The sequence below is a fragment of the Neolamprologus brichardi genome, chromosome 10, assembly GCF_056152115.1.
Source record: "Neolamprologus brichardi isolate AB-2024 chromosome 10, ASM5615211v1, whole genome shotgun sequence".
NCBI classification, from domain to species: domain Eukaryota; kingdom Metazoa; phylum Chordata; class Actinopteri; order Cichliformes; family Cichlidae; genus Neolamprologus; species Neolamprologus brichardi.
In genome coordinates this window covers 7248547-7270980 of record NC_142113.1, presented here as the reverse complement: position 1 = coordinate 7270980, position 22434 = coordinate 7248547, and the positions used below count along the sequence as shown (strand labels likewise).

The window sequence follows — 22434 nt, the reverse complement described above, 5'->3', positions numbered from 1 at the left end:
CATGTCAACCAGATCGGCTTGAAACTGTTTGTCGATCCCTGTCACCAATACTCTATTTCTGGGGAAATGGATCCTCACAGGTTTATGGAGTGTGTAAGTGTCGTCTTGTTCTAAATAATGTTTGACCTGAGATATTGGAGGTGTTACACCTGATGCCTCCCCTGCCGCTATACGTAGCTTATTTAAACTGGCCAACCCCGCAGGATGGGCTGGATCATGATATATTTTATGCAATGTGCTTTCCATGACTGTGCAAACCACAAATGACTAAGAACTTAGTGTTAACACGTCTTTTTATTTAATTTTCACACAGACACAATCACAGACAATGGATACTTGAACACCACACATTAAACCAGGTGTCTCCCACCCCAGTAGTTTCCAATCATGCGGAGCATGGCAGGTTTAACACGTCGGGCGCAAGTACTTGCTTCTAGCAGGTCCACAATGTTGTCATTAATGGCGCATACTATATTTCGCTCTGATCTCAGTTCACACATGAGGTGTTCTGCAACTCTGCGGATTTGTGTTCCAGTCCCATCTGTGGTGTTTGAGCGTACAAACAGCCGGATGGCTGGGATGAATCGGTCAGTCTTGAGCCTTATCATCACATCGTCATAGTAGGTGTCGAAGAAATACTCAGACAATTCCTGCAAGCAGCTGTGTTGCACCTGACTGGGGTGGCCTGTTTGGCATCCGTAACATGTCTCTTGTAGAAACTCATTCAGCGCCAACATCAACAGGTGGAGAGTTGCGAGTTTGATGTCGATTACAGTTTCCTCCCACAGGTCTGATATGAGGGGGTCCTGCGAGCATGATGGTGAGGGTGGTGGAGTCTGGGGGGTCGGGATTAGCAGCCCTATTGATGGTGACTCTGACAGGTCCCACGACGGCGTGTCATTCTCTGTAAAATGAAAACCACAAGCTCTTAATTTGTCACATAGATACACACGCAACCCCACACACACCCCGCACATTAAACCTACCAGTTTATTGTTTAGTTGTCGGAAGGCCTTATGATTTTAGGTTTGCACAGGGTAGCAGGCAAACCAGTCTTCGGACAACTCGCCAGATCGTCAAAAACAAGGCGTTTTCTAATACTCTCGTACGCAGTGTTGAGTCTGTCCCTCTTGATCGCGTCGTCAATCTGGCTAAACAGACGCGACAAACCTCTCCAGTCGCACCACTGTATAAAAAACAAGTCCTTAAACCATCTTGTGCGCTCTTCAAGGTTTAGAGGGTAAGGATTTAACCTCCAGTTTTCAAGCCCTCTGGAAGCAATAAGACTATCCCTGTCATCACATACACTGAGAAAAATAAAGTCTTCAGGGCTGCGATTGAAACGATCAGCCTCAACCCTGTAAAGCTCAGGGCCTGATGCACTGTTCCACTGGGAAACATACAGCACCTCTGGGAAGCCCACATTGTCCAGGTCCGCACACACTACGGTCCGGAAGAGCTTCCAGTTTTTGGTAGAGATGCTTTGGGGTTCCCCCCAAAACAATCCCTCGCCACAATCTACACCAAGCACAACTGTCCCTTCGGTATATTTAATGGTATACACATACCCTTCAGCGCCGCGATATTCTAACTTAAATACAGTCCCATCTACGGCGTTTTCACTGCGTTGCTTTTTACGTTGAGGACCCCGGCTGCATACTCCTGTAGACATACCTAGAACGCCTGTGGCATGGGCGATGTCCTGGCTGGGTGTCATGGTTGATACAGATGGTATTCTGTGCTCCTTAGGTCAATGAGTCGGTGGGGTCCTTAGCGCGATGTGTGTGTGCTCCTTAGGCCGTGGCGGTGATGGTCTTAGAATGTGAAAGGATCACTTTTATACCTATATAACCTAAGCCATCCCACTAGGAGGAGTCGTTACCGCCCAGAGGGTGTGTTTTCACACCTGAACGCGCATGCGCCGAGCACCCCTGAACGCGCATGCGCACACGCACGAATCCGACCAAACGGGTGGGGTGGGGGGAGGGGGGGGGGGGGGGAAAGTGCCATTGTATTACTACTCCCCCACCCTCCGCCTCATGATGCTTAATCGACGTAATCGACTTTAATTTATTTCCAGGGTAAAACAAATGCACGGAAACCAGTTATTTTTCTACAGTAATTAAATAGATTCAATATCTTTCTGCAACAGAATTGCAGACTGCACACATGGTACTATAGCTTATTAGGGCATATATTAGACTTAATATTTACTATATACAATAATGAATTTTTATATATTTTACATCAGATGACCACTTTGGTTGTAAGATTCAGTTGTATTTATTAAAACCTAGACATTTTAAATGAGAATAAGAAAGAAAAGTATATGGCTGTGGCTCCAGCAAACATCAGCTGATACTAGAAAGTAATATCAAATAAATTATAACAACAGCTTACCAAGCTTAAACGTGTTGCTGTTGTTTAGCGTGACATCCGCTGGTTTCGTCTTTCTGGCGCAAAGTGGGGGATAAACAAACGAGACGGGACTTAGGACAGCAAAGCCGATCAGCTGATCATTGATCAGTTTCATGATTGAAGTAGCAACAGGAGCTGGAGGGGGAGAGAATGAGAGAAGAAGAGGCAGCTATGCAGCGTAAAGTCACAGAATAACTCCAGCTTTGTGCCTTTTTTACATTTTTTGCTGAAGTTCGGGACAAATGACGTTCCTTTACACCTAAATACGAAACTTTAAAGTTCGACCTCATCGGTTGTAATTGGTCCAGCCCAGAGTCGATCATGACCATTTGGCCAATCCACCACCTTTCATTGTTTATACCGTTACAAAAAAACAAACAAACAAAAAAACGGCCCATTAAAAACGAAAAATCACCATCAGCCCACCAGGCAGATGCCCGGTATGCCCGATGGCCAGTCCAGCTATGGTTGTAAAATAGGGTTTCTGATCTTAACTTGTGTGACAGTGTCTCATTTTTGGTTTTCTGACATGTCACAACTTTGTTTATTACAATAATAACCCCTAACTCTGTGTGTGTTTGTGTATGTGCGTGTGTGCTTGTGTGTGTGTGTGTGTGTGTGTGTGTGTGTGTGTGTGTGTGTGTGCATGTGCGTGTGTGTTTGGAAGGTTAAAGGTTGAGGGGTTTTCTCTCTCTAATTTGTCCCGTTACTGTAACATCAGTCATCCTTTATTATCTTTGCCACACACACACAACGTATCTACATGTTTTCTCTACATTTCCACAAAATGAAGAATAAAACACCACAGAGCAGTGCGCTTCCTCTTATGAATACTACAGAAACTCATTGTGACGATATTAACGATATTTTGCGTTGTTTATGAGTAATTTTATCCATATTAATCTTGAGGACTTTGCACAGTCTCTAAACGCTACAATATAACAACGATTCTAATTGGCGAAGACAACCCGTCAATCAAAAACGGTGTCCATTCACGTACGGAATTGCATGACGGGGTGGCTCTTTTCGGTCCGTACAGAATTCTGTAAAACTGTTGATAGTTTCTCGGCTAAAGCTGTTAAAGAAGAATCATGCAGCTGACTAGCCGTGTCAAGTGGTGCTTTTGACAGGTACGTATCTTTAACCCCGCTGGTATATATCAATAGAACATTTTTGAATCAGTTATCACGCGCAAACGCCCAGGAAGCTTATAACAAGTAGGTACTCGGACGATATTGATTGGAACAGCGGTAAGTACGTAGTTATCGGTGTTTTTACGTGCAACCGCAGCTTTTCGGTGACCTTTGACACCCAGGCTGAGCTCAAAGATATAAAGTTAAGTGAAAGATGGTGTTGGCGAGTACAGGCCAGTCTGTGAATGAGCACTTCGGAAACCGGGGGAGGGGAGGGAATAGATGATATGAATTTTCTCCCACCTCGAGGAAAACGAAAGTGATTTCTGTTACATTGAGTGACTGAAAAAGTGTGTGTTTTCCCCAGATTGAACCCATAACGGTGTTATTATGGTGGGTTGAAGCAGTTTAATGTGTCGCCTTCGCCGACAGTAGCATTCATCATCTGGTTAAGTCCTGCGTTTCTGTACCACAATAAAGTTCTAGAGAATAACAAGGTTGACATCCGGTTTGTGTTATGAAATAAAAGCTTTCAATTGACGGTAGTGTTTTATATTTTTATAACATAAAATTGCTGTTCGCAAGACAAGGGGAGGATAGTGTTTAAATATTTTAGAGAAAGATGGATGTTGTTAAGTCCTAGGGCAAAATGGAAAGTTTTTGTTTATTAATGGGTCACAAGTAAAACTGAAGAAGTTAATAATTCCTATGACAAGAAAGTATTTGGCAATATACTCTCTCTCTCTCTCTCTCTCTCTCTCTCTCTCTCTGTGTGTGTGTGTGTATAAATTAAAAGCTAATTAGTGGGGCCTTGTGCTCACTTGTGGGGCTTGTTACTCCCTAATGCGCTGTTAAATGTCATTTACATACATTTTCCCCAATCAAGCTAATGTTGTTGCAGAATTGTTGCAGTGTAAAAAAAAATGACTGAGAACAGTGTATTTTATATTCATACGTCATGTCTGTAGCAGATTCATCTTCGTCACTCATACAGCCTTTCCATAATTAATTCAAAGTAATTATTTTATATGAACTATTACAACATTATCCCAGACTTTTGGCAGATTCTTCCAGAAAAATTTTACAACCCTGGTCCTTGATCTGCTGTCCTGTCCATCCTGTCCAGGGCATGTTTTCGAGACTTTTTCAAGTACCTGGAGTAAAGATTGATATATTTTTGCTGAAATATGTGAAGTTTTATTTTAATGATAAATAACACCACTTCCTGTTTCTGTTGGTGTTCTTTGAATCGACTTGATCTCGCTTGCTTTCGTACAGCCAGTGCAGAACTGTTATGATGTGTCAATAAGTTAAAAAGGTGGACGGCGCCAGTGATGAGAGCCCCCTTCGGTACTTGAGCAGGATACCGGAGGTATGTTCAGACGTTAAGGGAGTGGTCATGACAGAGAACGTGTGGTTCTATGTTTTTTACGTGAAAAAGAAGTCGCTGTTTTGTCAGCCTCTCAGTCACTCACACCGAAAATTGTTCTAATCGCTGTTTGGACATGATGTCCGCCTGCTGGCTTGTCCTTTTCATGTTTTTCCCTCGTCCACATCTCATTGCTTACCATTGTTAGAAAGCATACAGTGTTGTCACGGTTAGGGTGCCGCCAGATATTTCCTCAGTTCTGTTTCAAATCGCCGTGTAAAATAAATGGCAACTGTTTCACGGTGAGGTGGTATGCCCCCGCCGCCTCCTCCTCCTCCTATCCGCATCAAATACATGGCCACAGACCTGCGTTGTATGTAAAGGAACAGTTGAAACAGCACAAATACGTGAAATCCAGTTTGTGTCGGTGTCTTTGGTAACAGCTGCTCGATACCTTTTTTACAGTATTGGAAACTATTGCACATTAAAAGCGTACCTCGTCCAGTTAGCACAGCTAGCAAGCTAACTAGCTACTTTTATTCCTAGTAACAGTGTGAGGAAATAGAACTACTGCTGTGCAAAACACTGACCACAGATGCATGTGCCCGGTCAAAAAATTCCCACTTTAATTAACCAGAGAGATTGTTTTCCTTCTTGGGGTGGGAGGCATTTTCGGCGACATTGTCGGGGAGTTTGACAGGAGTGAAATATCCCCACTACTGTACCGTACTTGGGTTTTTTCCTCCTCTAAACCAAAGCAAGATGGACTCGCATTTTGCTTGTCTGTCTTGTCAAGGCTTACGTCGACATTTTGCACGCAGATTTTAAAACAAATGTGTGCTTAGTGGTAGAAGCGTGTTAAATGGACGAACGGGTCGTTTATTCACGCAGCTCGCATATTTTGTGGCGTTACTGTTCACGAGGCTCGACACAGTACATCGGTACCCTCAACACAGATAGTCCGATCAGGCATCTGCAGATTTACCTGAGACCACTGCGTAGCAAAATAGTCACTGCAACTGTGCCTCCTTAATTCGGGGCAGTTAGATGAAATGAACCCGATGGTCAAAGGGTTTTGGCCTACATGTCTTGTTCTGGCTACAAGGGCGAATTCATTGAAATGAGACAATGGCCCTCGATATTTTGACGCCGGTGGGGTCTCATGCTATGCAATGTTTACTCACTAATGCGCTGTTAAAGTTGTTTTGCATACATTTTTTCACTCAATCAAGCTCATGGTGTTGCGGAATCATTGCAGAGATGGAAGTGTAAAAGATCACTGAGAGCGGTGTCTTGTGTTTTATAGGTCATCGTCATTGCATGACAAAGGCTGTGACAGATTCATCTTCATCACTCATACAGCATTTCTATAATTTTCTTCAGTAAGTATTCCTGTTTTCCACACAACATTCATAAAAGCAACTGCTGGCATCTAGTCTAACTGTGGTTCACAGTCATTATATCATTCATTCATTGAATGGTAATTTAATTTTCCCTATGTTTGATACACATCCAGAAGTGCAAACATGTGGAAAAATTAAACATCAGCAAGTGAAAATAAACAGAGAGGATACATTTATAATGTTCAGTAATTTGCCTGGTTTGTGTGTAAAACATTAAAATGTAGGAAGAGAACTACAGCTGAACACAGGGGTGCCATTTTATTAAAACGATAATAGCTCTTCATAATAGTCTACAACTAAGAGTGCACCTCCCCTTGAATGAAATAGAACTTCAGAATTAGAATTTGTACCAGAGATTATGATGTCATTATATTTATTTACAAATACCAGCAGTGCACTAGAATAAGAAGGTGACATTGAAATTGTTACATGAAAAAAATAATTAGACTGTCATTTTTAATTTTTTAAGAGAAATTGGTCCCAAGGAGGTACAGTACATGTAAAAAATGTACACATTCCTGTTTAAATGTAACCTATAACCTGCTCAGTTGAATTGAAAAACAAATCTGTTTAAATGTTTTTTTTTTTATTGTTTAAAAATGGTTACATAACTTTGCACACCCTTAAACTGATACGTTGTATTCACATCATTCAGTCTTATTGGTAAGAGTCTATCAGCATGGCAAATCTCGAGTTCGAAAAAATTTGCCCACTCTTCTTTGCAAATATGCTCCAAATCTTTGGGATTGTGAGGTCATCTCTTATGTCTTTAGGTTGCCCCACAGACTCTGGGTACTGGTGGACCATTTCAAAACTTTACTTTTTTCTGGTGAAATCATTCTTTTATTGTTTTTGCATTTGTGGGATCCTTGAGTTTTGTTGTCTTTAAAGTTGAAAGTCTTCTTCATTGTCATCTTCATGGCAGACATCAAAAACTTTGGATCCAAATGCGACTGGTGTTTGTAACTGTACATAATTGACTAAAGCTGCATTTCCAACTGAAGAAAAGCAACCCCAAATCATGACCCTGCCACCATGTGTATGGTGGTCTTTTGGTTATGGATAGCATTGTCAGAGCCAAGCGTACAACCAGTTCAACCATGGTCTTATCATACTATTACACATTTTACTATATGCTTTTGGGAGACTTTGAGTATTTTTTTGCAAATTGTAGCCCGGCTTAGATGGTTTGTTTGTTTGTTTGTTTTTTTAGAAAAGGCTACCATCTTGCAAACCTACCCCATAGTCCAGACATATGGAGAATACAGGAAATTTCTGTCACATGTAGTGCACAACTAGCACTTCCCAGTTCTGTAGCTGCAACTCCTTCAGTGTTGTTGTAGTTCTTTTAGCAGCCTCTATGATGAGTTTTCGTCTTGTTGTTTCATCAGTTTTGGGGACATCCAGTTCTTTGCAATATTACTGTTTTTCCATATTTTTTCCACTTTTAACTTTGACTGTCTTCACTGTGTTCCATGATATATGCAATGTTGTGGATTTTCTTTTGGCATTTTAGCCTTTTTTGGATAGAGACGGTGTAGAAAGACAGGAAAGCAGGGAAGACATGCAACAAAGGGGTGCAGGTTGGTCTCAGGCCACTACTTTCTGGCCAGGTGCCACCTGGATGTCTGCTCACCCACTGAGCTAAACTGGCACCATGAACATTTTTCTGTAGGGCTGTGCGATATGACCAAAATCTCATATCCCGATATAAGAATTCTATTGTCCCTATAATGATATAAATCACAAAAATGTAACATTTTCTGTAAATTCTGTGAATCTCGGGCGGCTCGACTTGCGGGAAGTGTTTCCAGCTGTGCGTCATGTAGCTGGAGTCGAGTGTTTTAACAGATGCATGAAACTATACATTTTTAGACATAAGTTGTAATGGCCGCCGTTTTCTTTGTGAGTATTTATTACACGGCGTGCTGCGGGGAAAAGCCTGTTCTAACGTTTGAGTCTAACGTTTATTTTTTTAGCACCTGGTGGCTCTTTTTTTGCTTCTCATCCGTAAATAATCTGCTCTATCACGTGATTCAGTTTATTTTGAAAAGTCTCAACAGGATCTTAAGCTTTATTGTGAAAAGTTTATGTGGAACATAAACAAGCAGACACGCAATGGTGTTACCGTCATTGTTGCTAACCAAAACGCATAAAAACAGGCCCTTGTCCGTCCGTAGTGTGGTTATATTAAATATAAGAGAAAGAGAGAACTTTAAGAAATTAATATAGCCACTACAGTGACCATCAAAACGATGAAAAAATATTGCCGTAAACAGTTTATTTTGCGACACCATGAAACAAACGATCGTGTAAAATGAAACGATAGACGTTTTTATATTGCCATCCAATATATATCGTTATATCGAACAGCTCTATTTTTCTGTATCGTTCACGTTACTGATACCTTCAAGATCTCTTTGATGCTTTGTGAATTCCCCGTGAACCATGGCCTTTTCCTGTATCAAACAACTGAGTAAATGTCAGAAAAATCTTACTAGAACAGCTGAACTTTATTTGTGGGGAATCAGGCTGTCTTTAGTTGATGGCATGTGTGTACGCAAGAAGACTGATTGCTGTGGTTAAATCAAAAGGTGCTTCAACAAAGTGTTGTTTTAAGGATACGCACACTTTTGCAACCAGCTCATTGTATGTTTTTCATTTTATATTTTTTCCCTAAAAGATGTGTTTGTTTTTTCCAGTTGAAATGTACAGGTTATAGGTCATATTAAATATGGGAAAAGTTTAAAAATTATTTATTAGGGTCTCTATAATAAATAATTTTATTATAGAGACCCTATATTATATCACGTGGTACTGCACCAAAACTAGAAGGTTTACAAATGAAAATACATTTGTAAAATCCATTCTTTTTTATTTCTCTTGTTCCTTATAGTTTAGGTGGGTCTCTTGTAGGTAAACTATATGTGCTTTTTCTTTCCTCATTTTTCTTAAAATTTTACTACTTTTTATCTGGTTCAACAGACCATTTACACTAAATGAAAAAACGTCTATCCTGCCACTACCCATGCTACGACTGTTTGATTCTTCTTTAGGCAGTAGACCCCAGTATAAACAGTCCACTCCAGGAACCTAAATATGTGAACATTAAATAAATATCACAGCTGTCCAGAACATCAGCCATACAGCAAACCCTTAATTTTAATTGAACAACAAGAAAAAGAAATGTGCTGTGGGGTCTCTATTATGACCCTATGAAGACCCAGATTCATAATACAGAAATCTTTACTAATATATGTAACATGCTGGACATATCACAGTGCTAAACTAACTATCAGTCCCCTTTATCATTGGACTCTCAGTGTTCAGCCGTCATTCCTGCTCTTGGCGTCTAAATACTTGGATAACAGTAAAGGTTTGATTTACAGTATTTCTTAGATGAAGGAAACAAGACTAGATGAGCTCAGTCATGTGTGACTCATCTCACTGATACAAACATATAGTTTTATTATTACTTTTATTACTTGCAAGAAAGGTAATGTGTTTGTCAGGAAGCTTAGCGCTTACCATTATCATTCATAAAAATAAAATTACAGAAGAAGACAACATTATGGGATAGTGGATCAGCCTCAAGTACTGGAGAGACTGATGGAAAAACAGGAGCAGCAAAGGTTAGGCCTGAACCTCCCTTAGTTAGGTCATTGACAAGACTGGTTACGGGTACCAACTATGGAATGGAGCAATTATCAGGCACCTTCTTTACATGGATGACATCAAGCCAAGAGTGAATGAAACATCGATACACTGATCCAAACCACCAGGATCTACAGCAACGACACTGGAATATCAAAGCTGTATACCAAGAGTGACTGAGACATTGTTTCAGTGTTTCATATCATTAAGATCTACAGCAATGACACTGACATTGGAATACCATTCGAAATGGAGAAGTTTAGTTGGATGGTAACAAAGAGAGGAAAAGTAGTCAGAACTGAGGGGGGAGCAGAAAGGGAAGATTATAGAAATTCAAGTCAGCTACAAGTACCTTGTAGTCCCACAGGCAAATGGATGTTATGAAGAGGCTGCTAGCCACAACCACTAAATAGACTGAAAGACAACACAGAGGCAGTAATAGTGGCAGCACTGGAACAGCTTCTAAGTACAAGATACATAGATGTTGGTACACCAGACCTCAGATACCAGTAGGGTTCAAGATGCTAGCAGAGAGGGCATACATGGAATGCCATAACCAATTAGGTGGCATAGTATACAGGAACATCTGTGCCAGTTAGCTAAGGAACACAAGAAGCTTAAAAAAGCCAAGGGCTAAAAAAGGAGTTAAAAGATGTGTAGGATGAAGGCAACAGCGGGGACTAGTGGTAATTTGGCTTGGGACAGGGACACCTTAAACTGGGCGAGTAGCTCCAGTTTATGGTAAATGGTAAATGGACTGGTTCTTATATAGCACTTTTCCACTCTGTCCGAGCACTCAAAGCGCTTTATACAGCTAATTCATTCACCCAATCACACCCATTCACACAAGCAATTCTAAGCTTAAGTGCTAAGTATCTTACATTGATACACATTCACACTCCGATGGATGCATCGGAGAGCAACATGGGGTTAGTATCTTGCCCAACGATATTTGGCATGCAGACTGGAGCAGCCTGGGATCGAACCACCGACCTCCAGAGTTGGAAGAAGGATTCCAAAATAGCAGTTCTCTTCTCCTTGCAATGTGTCTAGCGCAACAGTGAGTGGCTTCAACACAATACAATACTCCTTTAGGAACAGATACTCCCGATCAGTGAAGCATTTGATTCCAAACTGAGTACAGACAGTATTTAAGTCAGCAAGGGGAATGTCAGTGATCCTGGACAGGGCGTCGTGAAATGAATTCCATTGTGTTGAAACAGGCACTATGAGTTTTTTCTTGAAAAAAATATCTACTAACTTTGAAGCAACAGAAGAATGGTTTGGTTTTGTCCACATTGCAGAACACTTTGAAGTTGCACTTCTGTAGATGAATTTTGCCTCATTTGCTTGAAGCCATTTCTCAACATCATGAAAAATTAAGTTCAGTGTGTGTGATGCACACCTTAAGTGTGGAGGGAGAGAAAACTGTCCTTCAGATTCTGTGGAGAAGGACTGCTCAACATCAGTAAATGTCACCTCTTCATCTTCTTCGGATTCCTCATCAGTCTGATTTTTGGAGCATTCTAAAAGCTTTGATAAAATTGGACCCGTTGTCTGTCACGGTGGCTGTCACTTTAGAGTTCAGTCCATAAGCCGAATGTACTTGCTCATCATCATATGTGTGTCTACCTCTAACTCTTTTACATGCTAGCGCTGCATGTCCTCGTACAAAAGTAAAAGGATCAATCCAATATGCCGTCATTCCGAGAAAACTTTTGTTATGACTGGTCCAAATGTCAGCAGTCGTGGAAATATATTCCAAACTCTCAAATGTCCCTTTAAGCTCCATTTCCACGTCAGCATAACACTTATCTAAGTAAGTAGAAAACGTTTTTTGAACGGGCGGTGCTGCTTTTTTGCCACACACAGGTATTTTGTTTAATATGCACCTAAAAGACGGAGACTCTACAGTACGCAGCAGTAGCATCTCTTCCACGATGTAGCCTGCAATCATTTTTTAAGCTCACCTTCAGACACTTTCTGTGCTGCTGAAGTAAAATCAATGGATGATGATCAGTGGAGGATGAACAAGGATCACTCAGAAGGGTTGTCTGTGCTGCCGTGTCAGGTGCTTCAGTAGATTACTCGTGCTATTGACAGCGGCCGATAGTTTTTTCTCCCCAGGACATAGCTTACATATTACTTTAATGTTCTTGTCTGCTTGTTTCAGAAAAGTGAAGTGACAGGAATATTTCCATTTTATAAAACAGCCACTCGCTTCAGCCAAGTCTGACATCTTCCACTTCAGGATACAATTATGCAGTAAACTGGTGTGAAATGACGTGCACCTGCACTACATCAATGTTATAGCGGCAGAGTTTACTTTTACCTTTTAGAAGATAAAATAATGAAATTAAATAATGATATTCAGCGAGTTCAATTATTTTACAATTTAACACAAGTACATTGTAAGTAACTGTAATTAAAAAATGAACAATAATCAGTTGTTCTGCTTTTTCAGTGGAAAAGTAATTTAATTACAGTACCCAACACTGGCTGAGGCACATACACATAGGTAAATGGCCTGTATTTGTATAGCGCTTTTACTAGTCCCTAAAGACCCCAAAGTGCTTTACACAACCAGTCATCCACCCATTCACACACACATTCACACACTGGTGATGGCAAGCTACATTGTAGCCACAGCCACCCTGGGGCGCACTGACAGAGGCGAGGCTGCCGGACACTGGCGCCACCGGGCCCTCTGACCACCACCAGTAGACAACGGGTGAAGTGTCTTGCCCAAGGACACAAGGACTGACTGTCCAAGCCGGGGCTCGAACCGGCAACCTTCCGATTACAAGGCGAACGCCCAACTCTTGAGCCACGATCGCCCCAGTTGACAACATTCTGCATAGTCATTCACTACAGACCTCCAAATTTCATATGACCTTCAGCTCAAGAACAGTGCATAGAGATCTTCATGAAATGATTTTCTATGGCTTAGCAGCTTAACATCCCCAAGCACAGCGCAAAGCATTGGATGCAGCAGTGTGAAGCATAGCCAAAAAACAAAGAAATAAGAAAGGGCGCAAATACTATTTCTTGGCACTGCATGCCTGGGCACACCAACTTTAAGTAAACCTTTGACCTATTTGTTCACAGTATCTTATTACTATAACACTCCAGTAAAATCTATTTTGTCAGCAATTATCACAGATTCCATGCTTGATGCTTTCACTGTGTGTTTTGTACAAACTTATAGTGCCCATTCTGATGTGTTTTTTCTTTTCTTTTGCTTTAGGTGCAGTAGTACGATGAAGGGTGGAGGAAGGAGCAAGGAGCCACCTGTTGCAGGGGAGGTCACTGGCAAACGCCCCAAGCGCAAATGCCTGCAGTGGCACCCGCTTCTCTCCAAAAAGGCTCTTGATTTCTCTGAGGAGGAGGAGGAAGAAGATGAAGAGGAGCTGGTGAAGGTTAGTGGGTTTCGACTACAGGTTGTTCCTGTAATACCTTCTGCCCAACTGAATAACTAATATTTCAGACTATGACAAATAAATCAGACAGAAACTATGGTGTAACATTAAATCAAAAGAATTTATTAAATTTTTATTAGCAGGCAGGGCTGTGCAACCAGACACAGCATTCACAGTGTGAAGTCACAACAGAGGAAGTGGAGGAGGACACAAACGAACAGCGGGCACGCCGGCCAATGAATGCCTTTCTGCTCTTTTGCAAACGCCACCGCTCCCTGGTGCGGCAAGAACACCCTCGCTTGGACAATCGCGGGGCCACCAAAATCCTGGCTGACTGGTGGGCTGTCCTGGAACCCAAAGAGAAACAGAAATACACTGACATGGCCAAGGAGGTGAGGCTACTTTATGACTCTGAAGTTCATGATATTTCCATGTTTTGTTCAGCAGGGTCAACTATACAAAGTGGTGCCACTTCTGAATGAATTCTAAAACTTTAATGCAATTTCCTCTGATTTAAAAGTACAATAATGAAAACTAATTTCTGAATTTTAAGACTCATTCCTGTGGTACTCTATCCTAGGCCAGTAGTACTTAAAGAAGTGCTTGTAAAAAATAAAGGTGTTTTTTTTACCCATCCTTTTTACTTGTCAGTTTATAATGTGAAATAGAAATACTTTGTTAAAGTATAAAAATGAAATGATCAATTAAATAAAAATTAAATTGCTTATAGGGTTTGCTTATAACCAAATTCATTCTGTATGTTCTTCCAGTACAAGGATGCCTTTATGAAGGCAAACCCAGGCTATAAGTGGTGTCCCACCACCAGCAAACCAGTTAAGAGCACTTCCTGTCAGCCAGTCAGCAATCCCCGCAAAAAAGTTTGGTCCTTTTCTTGCAACTCATCCAAGGACTCCACTGCCAAAAAAGTGCCCAAAACGGAAAGTATGCCACAGTTGAACTTTGCCATGGCAGGTGTGTATTATTAAACATTATTTATTATAGTGTAACATAATAAAATATTGGCCTGTTTTGTAAATTAATGCTATTCCTCACTAGATCCTACAAAGATGGGGGGCCTGAGCATGTTGCTGCTAGCTGGGGAACATGCCCTCACAAACAGAGAGGTAGGTCACTCGATAAGCCACAGATACTGTTAGGTCCATAACTTGTTGGACAGCGACATACTTTTTGCAGTTTTGCCTCTGTCCACCACCACAGTGGATTTTAAATCAAACAATCAATGTAAGTGCAGACAACATTTTTCAATTCAAGAAATTGTGCGAGTGTTTTGCCTCAACTCTTCAGAAAACAGCCAGTTTATAATTAGTCCCCCATTTTCAGAGACTTGAAATTACTTGGGCAAACTAGCATAATTTTAAATATAAGGATTGTTTTTAATCCTTTGTAGTCAATGAAGCCCAGAATCCATGGATATCACCAAATGCTGTACTTCAAACCTTGAGATGCCCTTCCAGGCCTTTACTACAGTTGCCTACATTTCCTGCTTGCTTGTGGTTCTTTCTGCCTTCAGCACGTGGAAAAACATGCTCTAATCTAATTACTTGACTGACTTGGAGATTGAAAAATATTCAATTTTTTTCCTTAAGAAACCCTTGGGTTACTTTTGTAGTATGCTTTGGGTCATTATTCATTTGCTTTGTAAAGTACTGTCCGATCCGTTTTTGGAAGACAGCAGAGAGTTGCCCTTAGGAATTCATCCTGCTTCTTCTTTCAACAATCACATAATCAAGAAGTACTAGTGACGTGATTTTACAGCAGGGGTGGGGAGCTCCAGGCCTCAAGTCCTGTAGGTTTTAGATGTCACCCTGGATCAACATGCCTGAATCAAACGATTAGTTCATTACCAGGCCTCTGGAGAACTTCAAGACATGTTGAGGAGGTAATTTAGCCATTTAAATCAACTGTGTTGGATCAAGGACACGTCTAAAACCTGCAGGACACCAGCCCTTATGGCCTGGAGTCCCCCGCACCCATGTTTTACAGCCATACATGCACGTACCATAACTATTCCCACCACCATATTTGACAAATGATTTGGTATGTTGTGGTTTGGATCATGAGCTGGTTCTCTTTCTCTGTAGCCTTCCTGTTCTTGGCAATAACCAGTGGTTTGCCCCACTGTATTTATATTCATCACGGCGTCTCTTGGTTGTAGATTTTGACAATGATCACTCATTAAATGTTCTTGATTTGGCTAGATGTTATGAAGCTTTTTGGGGTTTTTTGTTTTGCTTTTGTTTCTGTTTTTTTTAACCAAGGAAAGAATTCTGCAATCATCCACTTTGATTTCCGTAGTCTTTCAGACCGTGTTGTGTTGCTGACAGTGCATTCATTCTTTTTAAGTATGTACCAGATTGTTCATTTTGGATACTCTTTAAGTTTTTTCACTCTCTCTTTTTCACTGTCTATTTTGCTTTTTCAAGCTAGTGATGGCCTCCTTCACTTGCACTGACATATATTTGCGGTTCATATTTAAAAGTAGGGTAAAAAGCTCTAGAATATAAATTTAGCAGATTAATTAAGCTTCAAATATTATATCTGCTTCATTTGTCATAAAATAACAAGGGAACAGCCCTCACTTGGCTATGAAACTGCTTGCCAGACAGTTGTCCAATTATTTCCAAGCTTCTGAGAATGTGGGACTATTAAAAAATGACTAGAATTCATAAACGGTTAATGCAAACTTTTTTAAAAGTTTAAAACTGAATTAGAACTGGAAATCTGCACTTCATCACATTTTCATTGTTTGGTTTAAATTTCACTGTGTGGTGTACAGCAAAACAACAAATAATGTCTTTCTCTAACAAATTATTGCCTTAATGCTGTGCTCCATTTACCAAAAGTCAAATGTCATAGCTGGCAGTGATGTCACTTCCAAGTTAAATGTGTTCCATTAGGAAAAGCAATAAAAGAGGATATTTTTGCTTTAAGCAAGGCAGAGACAGTCATTTATCATTAGCAATAAAGCCCAAAGCCAGCCCAAAAACACTGCTTCAGCATTTTCATGAATAGGGTTGTCACAAATACACAACAGTAGTCATACAGATTTAAAAACGTTTCAGTTTTACGACTGATCATGTGAAGTGAGTGATGATGGGGGCTTTTCTTCCTTTCTTCCTTTTCTTTAAGTCAAATCTGAATTGAGGGGGCTTTGCACTCCGAAATGGAAGCTGAGATTTCTCACTTGAAATGTGAAGCAGTATAATTTTAGGTGCACTGTGATAATGCACAAGTTCCCCAGTAGATGGCCTTCAATACTAATAATTTTTTCATTACCCCAAAGCCCTAAAAGGCTGATGAGGTGTTGTTGTCACCCAACATTGACACCTGGGATGTCAATACAACAAGTCGAGTACGAGGAATGGTATGACTTTCAAATTGATACCATGTACCATGTATATCCGATTGAAAATCATACCATTCCTTGTTGTATTGACAACCTAGGTGTCCATGCTGCGTTTGTGTGTGTGTGTGTGTATTTGAAAGCACCTGACCCTGTCAGTGAAGGAAACCATTTACTGAATTTAATTTAAATATCTAGTTAATATTATTTGCTTTGCTGATTTATATTATTAATAGAAAAGGAAGTCAACAAATAGTAATGTACATACTAATATAGATTAAGCTGCATAGCAGTTTATACATTAGTCAAAAAATAAAACTTACTTTACCAACTGGGGTACTGGCATATTAGTGTTGCTCACATATAATTGCGTCATTAATTAGTTTTAAATTTATCTGATTAAAACGACAACTGTCTCGGGTTTGAATTTTCGAAAAGTCATTTAATGCTGATGTGTTATTTAGTTTTATGTGTTTTTTACCCTCTTTATTTGGTGCACAGATGTTTTCTGGGACAATACCAAACAGAGTGCCTGACATTTCTGAAAACAGGGTCCAGTCAGCCCTTTCACCAGTGGCTGAGGTAGGCTGAAATTTTAGTTCATGAAAGAGGTACCTATCATCATAACTAAGTCATTAGATGTGGGAGGAGTTACTCCAAAACACAAGAAAGTGCTCTGCATGGCCTAGAACTCAAAACCAGCCAGCAATACCACTGATTAATCACACGACTGAAAAATTTTAGGTCATCATTTTTCCAGAGGTTACGATAATGTGAAAAAAATGAAAACATGTAGCACTTTTGCAGTGCTTCTTGTGTCATGGCAGGAGTTCTAACAGTGTTGGCACATGTCAATTCATCAAACGCATTTGGCTTTTTGAGAAATTTCCCCCAGTATTTACATAATTAATTACTTGTGATTAATTCCAAAAAAACAAATGTACGTTTTTTTTATTGCCCTAGACTCAAAGTCTGGACACAGATTACATGCTTTGGTCTCATGTTTATGCTTGAAAACCCTTCAATGTAGCTGATTTAACCTCCAAAGACCCAAACTCTTTCATGGCATGCCTTTTTAATTTCTCTTTGCTATTTGGGCTTTATACTGTTGATAGAACACTATAAAGTCACAACTGAATAATGATGTGCAAAACTCTTTATTTGGTGTCTGAACACAGCTAAATTTTTCCTGAGTATAAAAATAAAATGAGAAACAACAATTGTGCCCCTTTGAGCAATATGGCTCATTTGAAAGAGCAAAGACAACCCAAATGTGATGTGCCCATATGTGGGTGCCAGGCCCTAGGACGTTAAAACAATTCTGCAAAGAAGAGTAAACCAAACTGGTGATAACTGGCATTCTCACCGGCAATGCTTGTTATTTCGAATGCTCTAGGTTTACTGTCAACACAGTTGTATTTGTTATTCATAGTTGTTGTTGCTGAATAATAATGGTATCAGCAGAAAGCTGAACTGTGTGATCACACTTGTTACTGTGTGTTCACAGTCATCGCTGTCTGCAGCACCTGAAGGAAAGTTATGCAGACAGTCTGCTCTCTTCCAGCTTGCCGAGGTAAGAATTTTCATAGTATAATTGAGCAACCAAACTGGACTTCGTTTGAAAACTGAAATACAGATGCAGCCAATTTCAATTGCCGTTCCCAGCTGACTGACAGAAAACTCTCAGTCAGTTCCTATCCAGTTATCAATTGCTAGGAATCTCTTCTTCTCCTGTGATGTTTCTGCTTCTCAATAGGAACACCTCTTTTATTCATTTGCTGTGTTACCAAGAGGTGGCAGTTTCTTCACAAAAACTTTGACTTGTAAAGCTTTAAACTGTCTTGATAGCTTTCATGCTAAAATATTTCGACCTAGACTTATTAAAAATTACATTTTACTAATATAAAATAGATGACTAGAATTTTTTAAGACATTAAGACTTATTAAGAGTAAACGATGCACTGCAAAACAACAAAACCATTCGCAGTAAATATCCTTCCATCCATTTCAATCTAATCAATAATTAGATAACATTTAATAGAAATTTAAATGAAGAAAAAATATTTTTGCACACTATTGTGCTATAGATTCAAAAGCAAATGTGGTTTGTATTTTTGACTGGTAGAATTAAATTTTTCATTTATTGTTTCCTATGTTGTACCTGTTCAGATTTTTTTTGAACAGGTACAACAAGAAGTGTGATCTACATATGCATCTACATATTCATCCATTTTCATATAATTCCCCTCTGTGTGTGTGTGTGTGTGTATATGTATATGTATGTATGTATATGTATGCGTATATGTATATATATATATATATATGTGTGTGTGTGTGTATATATATATATGTGTGTGTGTGTATATATATATATATATTAGGGGTGCAACGATACAACAAAATTCACGGTTCGGTTCGGTTCGATACTTTGGTGTCACGGTTCGATATTTTTTCGATACAAAAAAAATGTTCATGCCTTTTTATTAATTTGTCATTTATTAAATTTTCACGGCACATTCTGCACCACATCTCTGTGCGTTCATCATTTGTTTGAAGCCAGCTCACCTCCTGCAACCACTTTTCCGAGAATACGTGCTTCTTTTGTGGTTCGGACTCCTTCTGACATTTCTTTGGAGGTGGAGGAACATCACAGTAATTGCTTAAAGGAGCTTCTTCGACATCTTTAAGAGTTCTAAACAAATGTCTGTCCTCTTCCTTAAAATCTTATGTACGCAAACACGCGTTGCAACTTCTTATCTTGTGCGGGTTTTTATTTTGACAGCGAATGCGCACCTGCGGACCACTTATGTGCAGCCCTGGTTATTTAGCTCGTCATATTGCAGCCACAGAAATTCTTTTGTCCATGAAACCATAAAGCTGCACTTTCTTTTTGCCTTATAGTCTGATTTGTCATAACCTTTCCGTTTTGTCACTTCTTCACCCTGACCTGTCTTATTTGGCTCAGCAGAACTAAAATATATATCCTGCTGCTTTTACACATGCACTAACATAACGCTCAGCGATTCTCTGCGTGATCAACCTCTCACATGTTTAAGCTGCAGGAGATTTCACTTGTCATGTTTGCATAGTAAGCTAACGATTGATAAGACGATGTCAGAGGAATTGGTGCGCAAATTATCATCACTCACCAATCAGTACTGTCGCTTTCTATACACAGTTCACGCGATTGCAAAGTGAAAGCAAAAAACAAGCGCAAATTCAAACGCGATTTCAGTATGTCACATATTGACAGTGGCCGATGCCAATGACATAATTACCCAGCTACATTTCCGAAAGAATGCAAAAGCATTGACATATATTTTTCCTTCCTACGATAGGCCGACGGGCAGGGCAGAGATAGATTTTGGTAGCCCGACTGGAAAAAAGCCCCAGGACGTCGGGCTAGCGATTTTGCGAGCCCTGTATCTGATTGAGGAATCACTCATCTTTGGAAAAGAGAGTTTATTATGGAGAAATGTCTCTTTCCAAAATAAAAGCTATACTATACGCTTCTTCTGGGCTATATTCTCAGCAGCATATTAAACATATCAGGTCCCCATAAGGAGAATCATGTGCTAACGGCTGTCTAAATGACTCGGGTAAAGTTTGTAGCATGCGTGCTTGTTTTTGTCTGCTTCCACTTGTCTTTGCACTAGGATGATGTCGGAGTAAATGTGCAGTCATATTGGTTGTGTTCCCACTAGTGCTGTCAGCGTTAATCTGAAATGACGTTAAGGTCACAACACGGCAAATCTCCGTTAACGAGCTACCGCGGATCGCCTCATGAGTGGGGCTGGAAGACGTCAACACATTAACGAGCTAACTGCGCTAACACACTAGTTCCCACCAATTGAGCATTGCTGGCACATCCAACATACTGTTTTACTTTTGTCCATGACGTGCTTACCTTCAGGGTCATACGTCACATGAAAACCAAAATAGTTCCAAACGCCAGATCTGAATGAGGGTGGGGGAGGTTCAATTTGCCATGTTGCAACGAGCTTAACTTCTGTCTAGCTAGCTTGCCCTGCGCTCAGTGAATCTGTGTTCGACTACTCCGCCTAGGCTGCACTGTCGAGCGCAGATCCACTGAGCACTCAACACAGACAGCATCGTCAGAAGGAAAGTTGATAAAATAAATTAAAAATGTTGTATCGTTCGATACATATGCGTACCGAACCGAAAGCACTGTATCGAACGGTTCGATATCGATACGAGTATCGTTGCACCCCTAATATATATATATATATATATATATATATGTGTGTGTGTGTGTGTATATATGTGTGTGTATATATATGTATATATTAGGGGTGGGTTTTTATAATCGATTTATCGATTAAAATCGATTCTGGCTTGGATAACGTAAAATCGATTCATTAAAATCCTGAATCGATTTTTTAATATAAATTTATTTTGCCCAAAATGCCAGAATCTCTGGTGAAATCTCACAAAATTTCAACAACCACCAAACAGCTAAGACAGTAAATGAGAGCAGGAACACGGATTCTGCACAAAGACTTAAACACACAGCGCAACCCGCGGATCAGAATCAGTTAGATGTCACCTTTCTCACCTGACCGCACGGACACGGTCGGGGCTGAAAGCCGACAGCTCGCTGATTCTGATCTGTCGGCGGGTCCGCGCTTTATGTTCATGCCCTTTATGCGCTTATTCTAAAGCTGTTAGTTTTATCTCCCTCCAAACAATATTGACTGAACCAGCAGCAAAAGAAGATCCAAACTACACTTCACATAAACATCGTCATGTATTCACTCTTACTTTTACTGTTTTGCTTCAACCACGATGCACAGCTCTCTCTCTCGCTCTCCCCCTCTCTCTCTCTGTACTGTTTTCTGCATTATTAGCTTGCTTGTTGCACAAGTCTACCGTTGTTTACAGCACTGTCGGCCGATGGGTTTTTTTTTCGTTTTATATACTTCCGGAAAGAAAACCTAATTTCTGCCGTTCAATACTGAACAAATTTAAACTTTTTAGAATTATGCAAAATGCAAAACGCTTAGCCGTGTCTCTAATAAAACCGCTGTAACTTCAGAGGTAATGTTCATGTGTTGATTAATGGTTTTCTTTCGTTTTTGATGTACTGCAGAATATTTTTATAAAATCCCAGGCCAGGAAAATCACCTTCATGTTTTTCTGTGCTTTATCCTCAGCTACTTTGACACAAAGGCATCTGCTGTGATGCTCACACCTTTGATAAAGTCTTGCGTGTGTCAGCTTCCTTTTTATAGATACAAAAATATGTAACTGTACTGATCTGAATTATAATATTTCTGACTGTCAAAATTTCCCAGATTCAAATCGAAGTGAATCGAATCAAATCGAATCGAATTAAATCAAATCGTGGATCGAATCGATTCGGGACCTTGTGAATCGGAATTGAATCGATTCTAGAAATCAGTGACGATACCCAGCCCTAGTATATATATATATATATATATATATATATATATATACATACATACATATACATGTACACATACATATACATACATACATATACATATATATATGAAAATGTATGTATGTATATGTATATGTATATATATGTATACAGTTAAACAACTCCTTGGTGGCAGAGCCCCTGGGGTGGACGAGGTCCTGAGTTACTGAAGGCTCTGGATGTTGTAGGGCTGTCTTGGCTGACACGTCT

The 22434-nt window shown here is 40.0% G+C and overlaps 2 protein-coding genes and 1 pseudogene across 7 annotated transcripts in view; 1 reads left to right on the top strand and 2 right to left on the bottom strand.

The window, feature by feature from the left end:
- Positions 1 to 286: 286 nt before the first annotated feature.
- LOC148100838 (uncharacterized) lies at positions 287 to 1783 on the bottom strand. Of its 2 annotated transcripts, none has more exons than XM_087847124.1 (2): positions 1675 to 1783; positions 287 to 904 (listed from the first exon to the last, which is right to left on the bottom strand). In XM_087847124.1, exons 1-2 carry the CDS (start codon positions 1715 to 1717, stop codon positions 351 to 353), a joined length of 597 nt encoding a protein of 198 aa, XP_087703250.1. In that variant the 5' UTR covers positions 1718 to 1783; the 3' UTR covers positions 287 to 350. The 2 variants fall into 2 exon arrangements, with proteins under 2 accessions (XP_087703250.1, XP_087703249.1); XM_087847123.1 differs by having other exon boundaries at positions 851 to 904; positions 987 to 1783.
- A 1633-nt stretch (positions 1784 to 3416) lies between these two features.
- bbx (BBX high mobility group box domain containing) overlaps positions 3417 to 22434 on the top strand; it is a 37353-nt gene continuing 18335 nt past the window's right edge. For 2 of the 5 annotated variants that reach the window (XM_006800528.3, XM_035911929.2), the window contains exons 1-8: positions 4804 to 4923; positions 6227 to 6302; positions 13225 to 13396; positions 13537 to 13788; positions 14167 to 14368; positions 14453 to 14520; positions 17262 to 17342; positions 18268 to 18333. In XM_006800528.3, the coding sequence (XP_006800591.1) occupies positions 6241 to 6302; positions 13225 to 13396; positions 13537 to 13788; positions 14167 to 14368; positions 14453 to 14520; positions 17262 to 17342; positions 18268 to 18333 (903 nt within the window). In that variant the 5' untranslated portion in view covers positions 4804 to 4923; positions 6227 to 6240. Of the gene's footprint in view, positions 3549 to 4803; positions 4924 to 6226; positions 6303 to 13224; positions 13397 to 13536; positions 13789 to 14166; positions 14369 to 14452; positions 14521 to 17261; positions 17343 to 18267; positions 18334 to 22434 lie in introns of those variants that run through there. The other 3 variants (XM_035911930.2, XM_035911931.2, XM_006800526.3) reach the window with 3 other exon arrangements.
- LOC148100837 (uncharacterized) lies at positions 10908 to 11907 on the bottom strand (annotated as a pseudogene).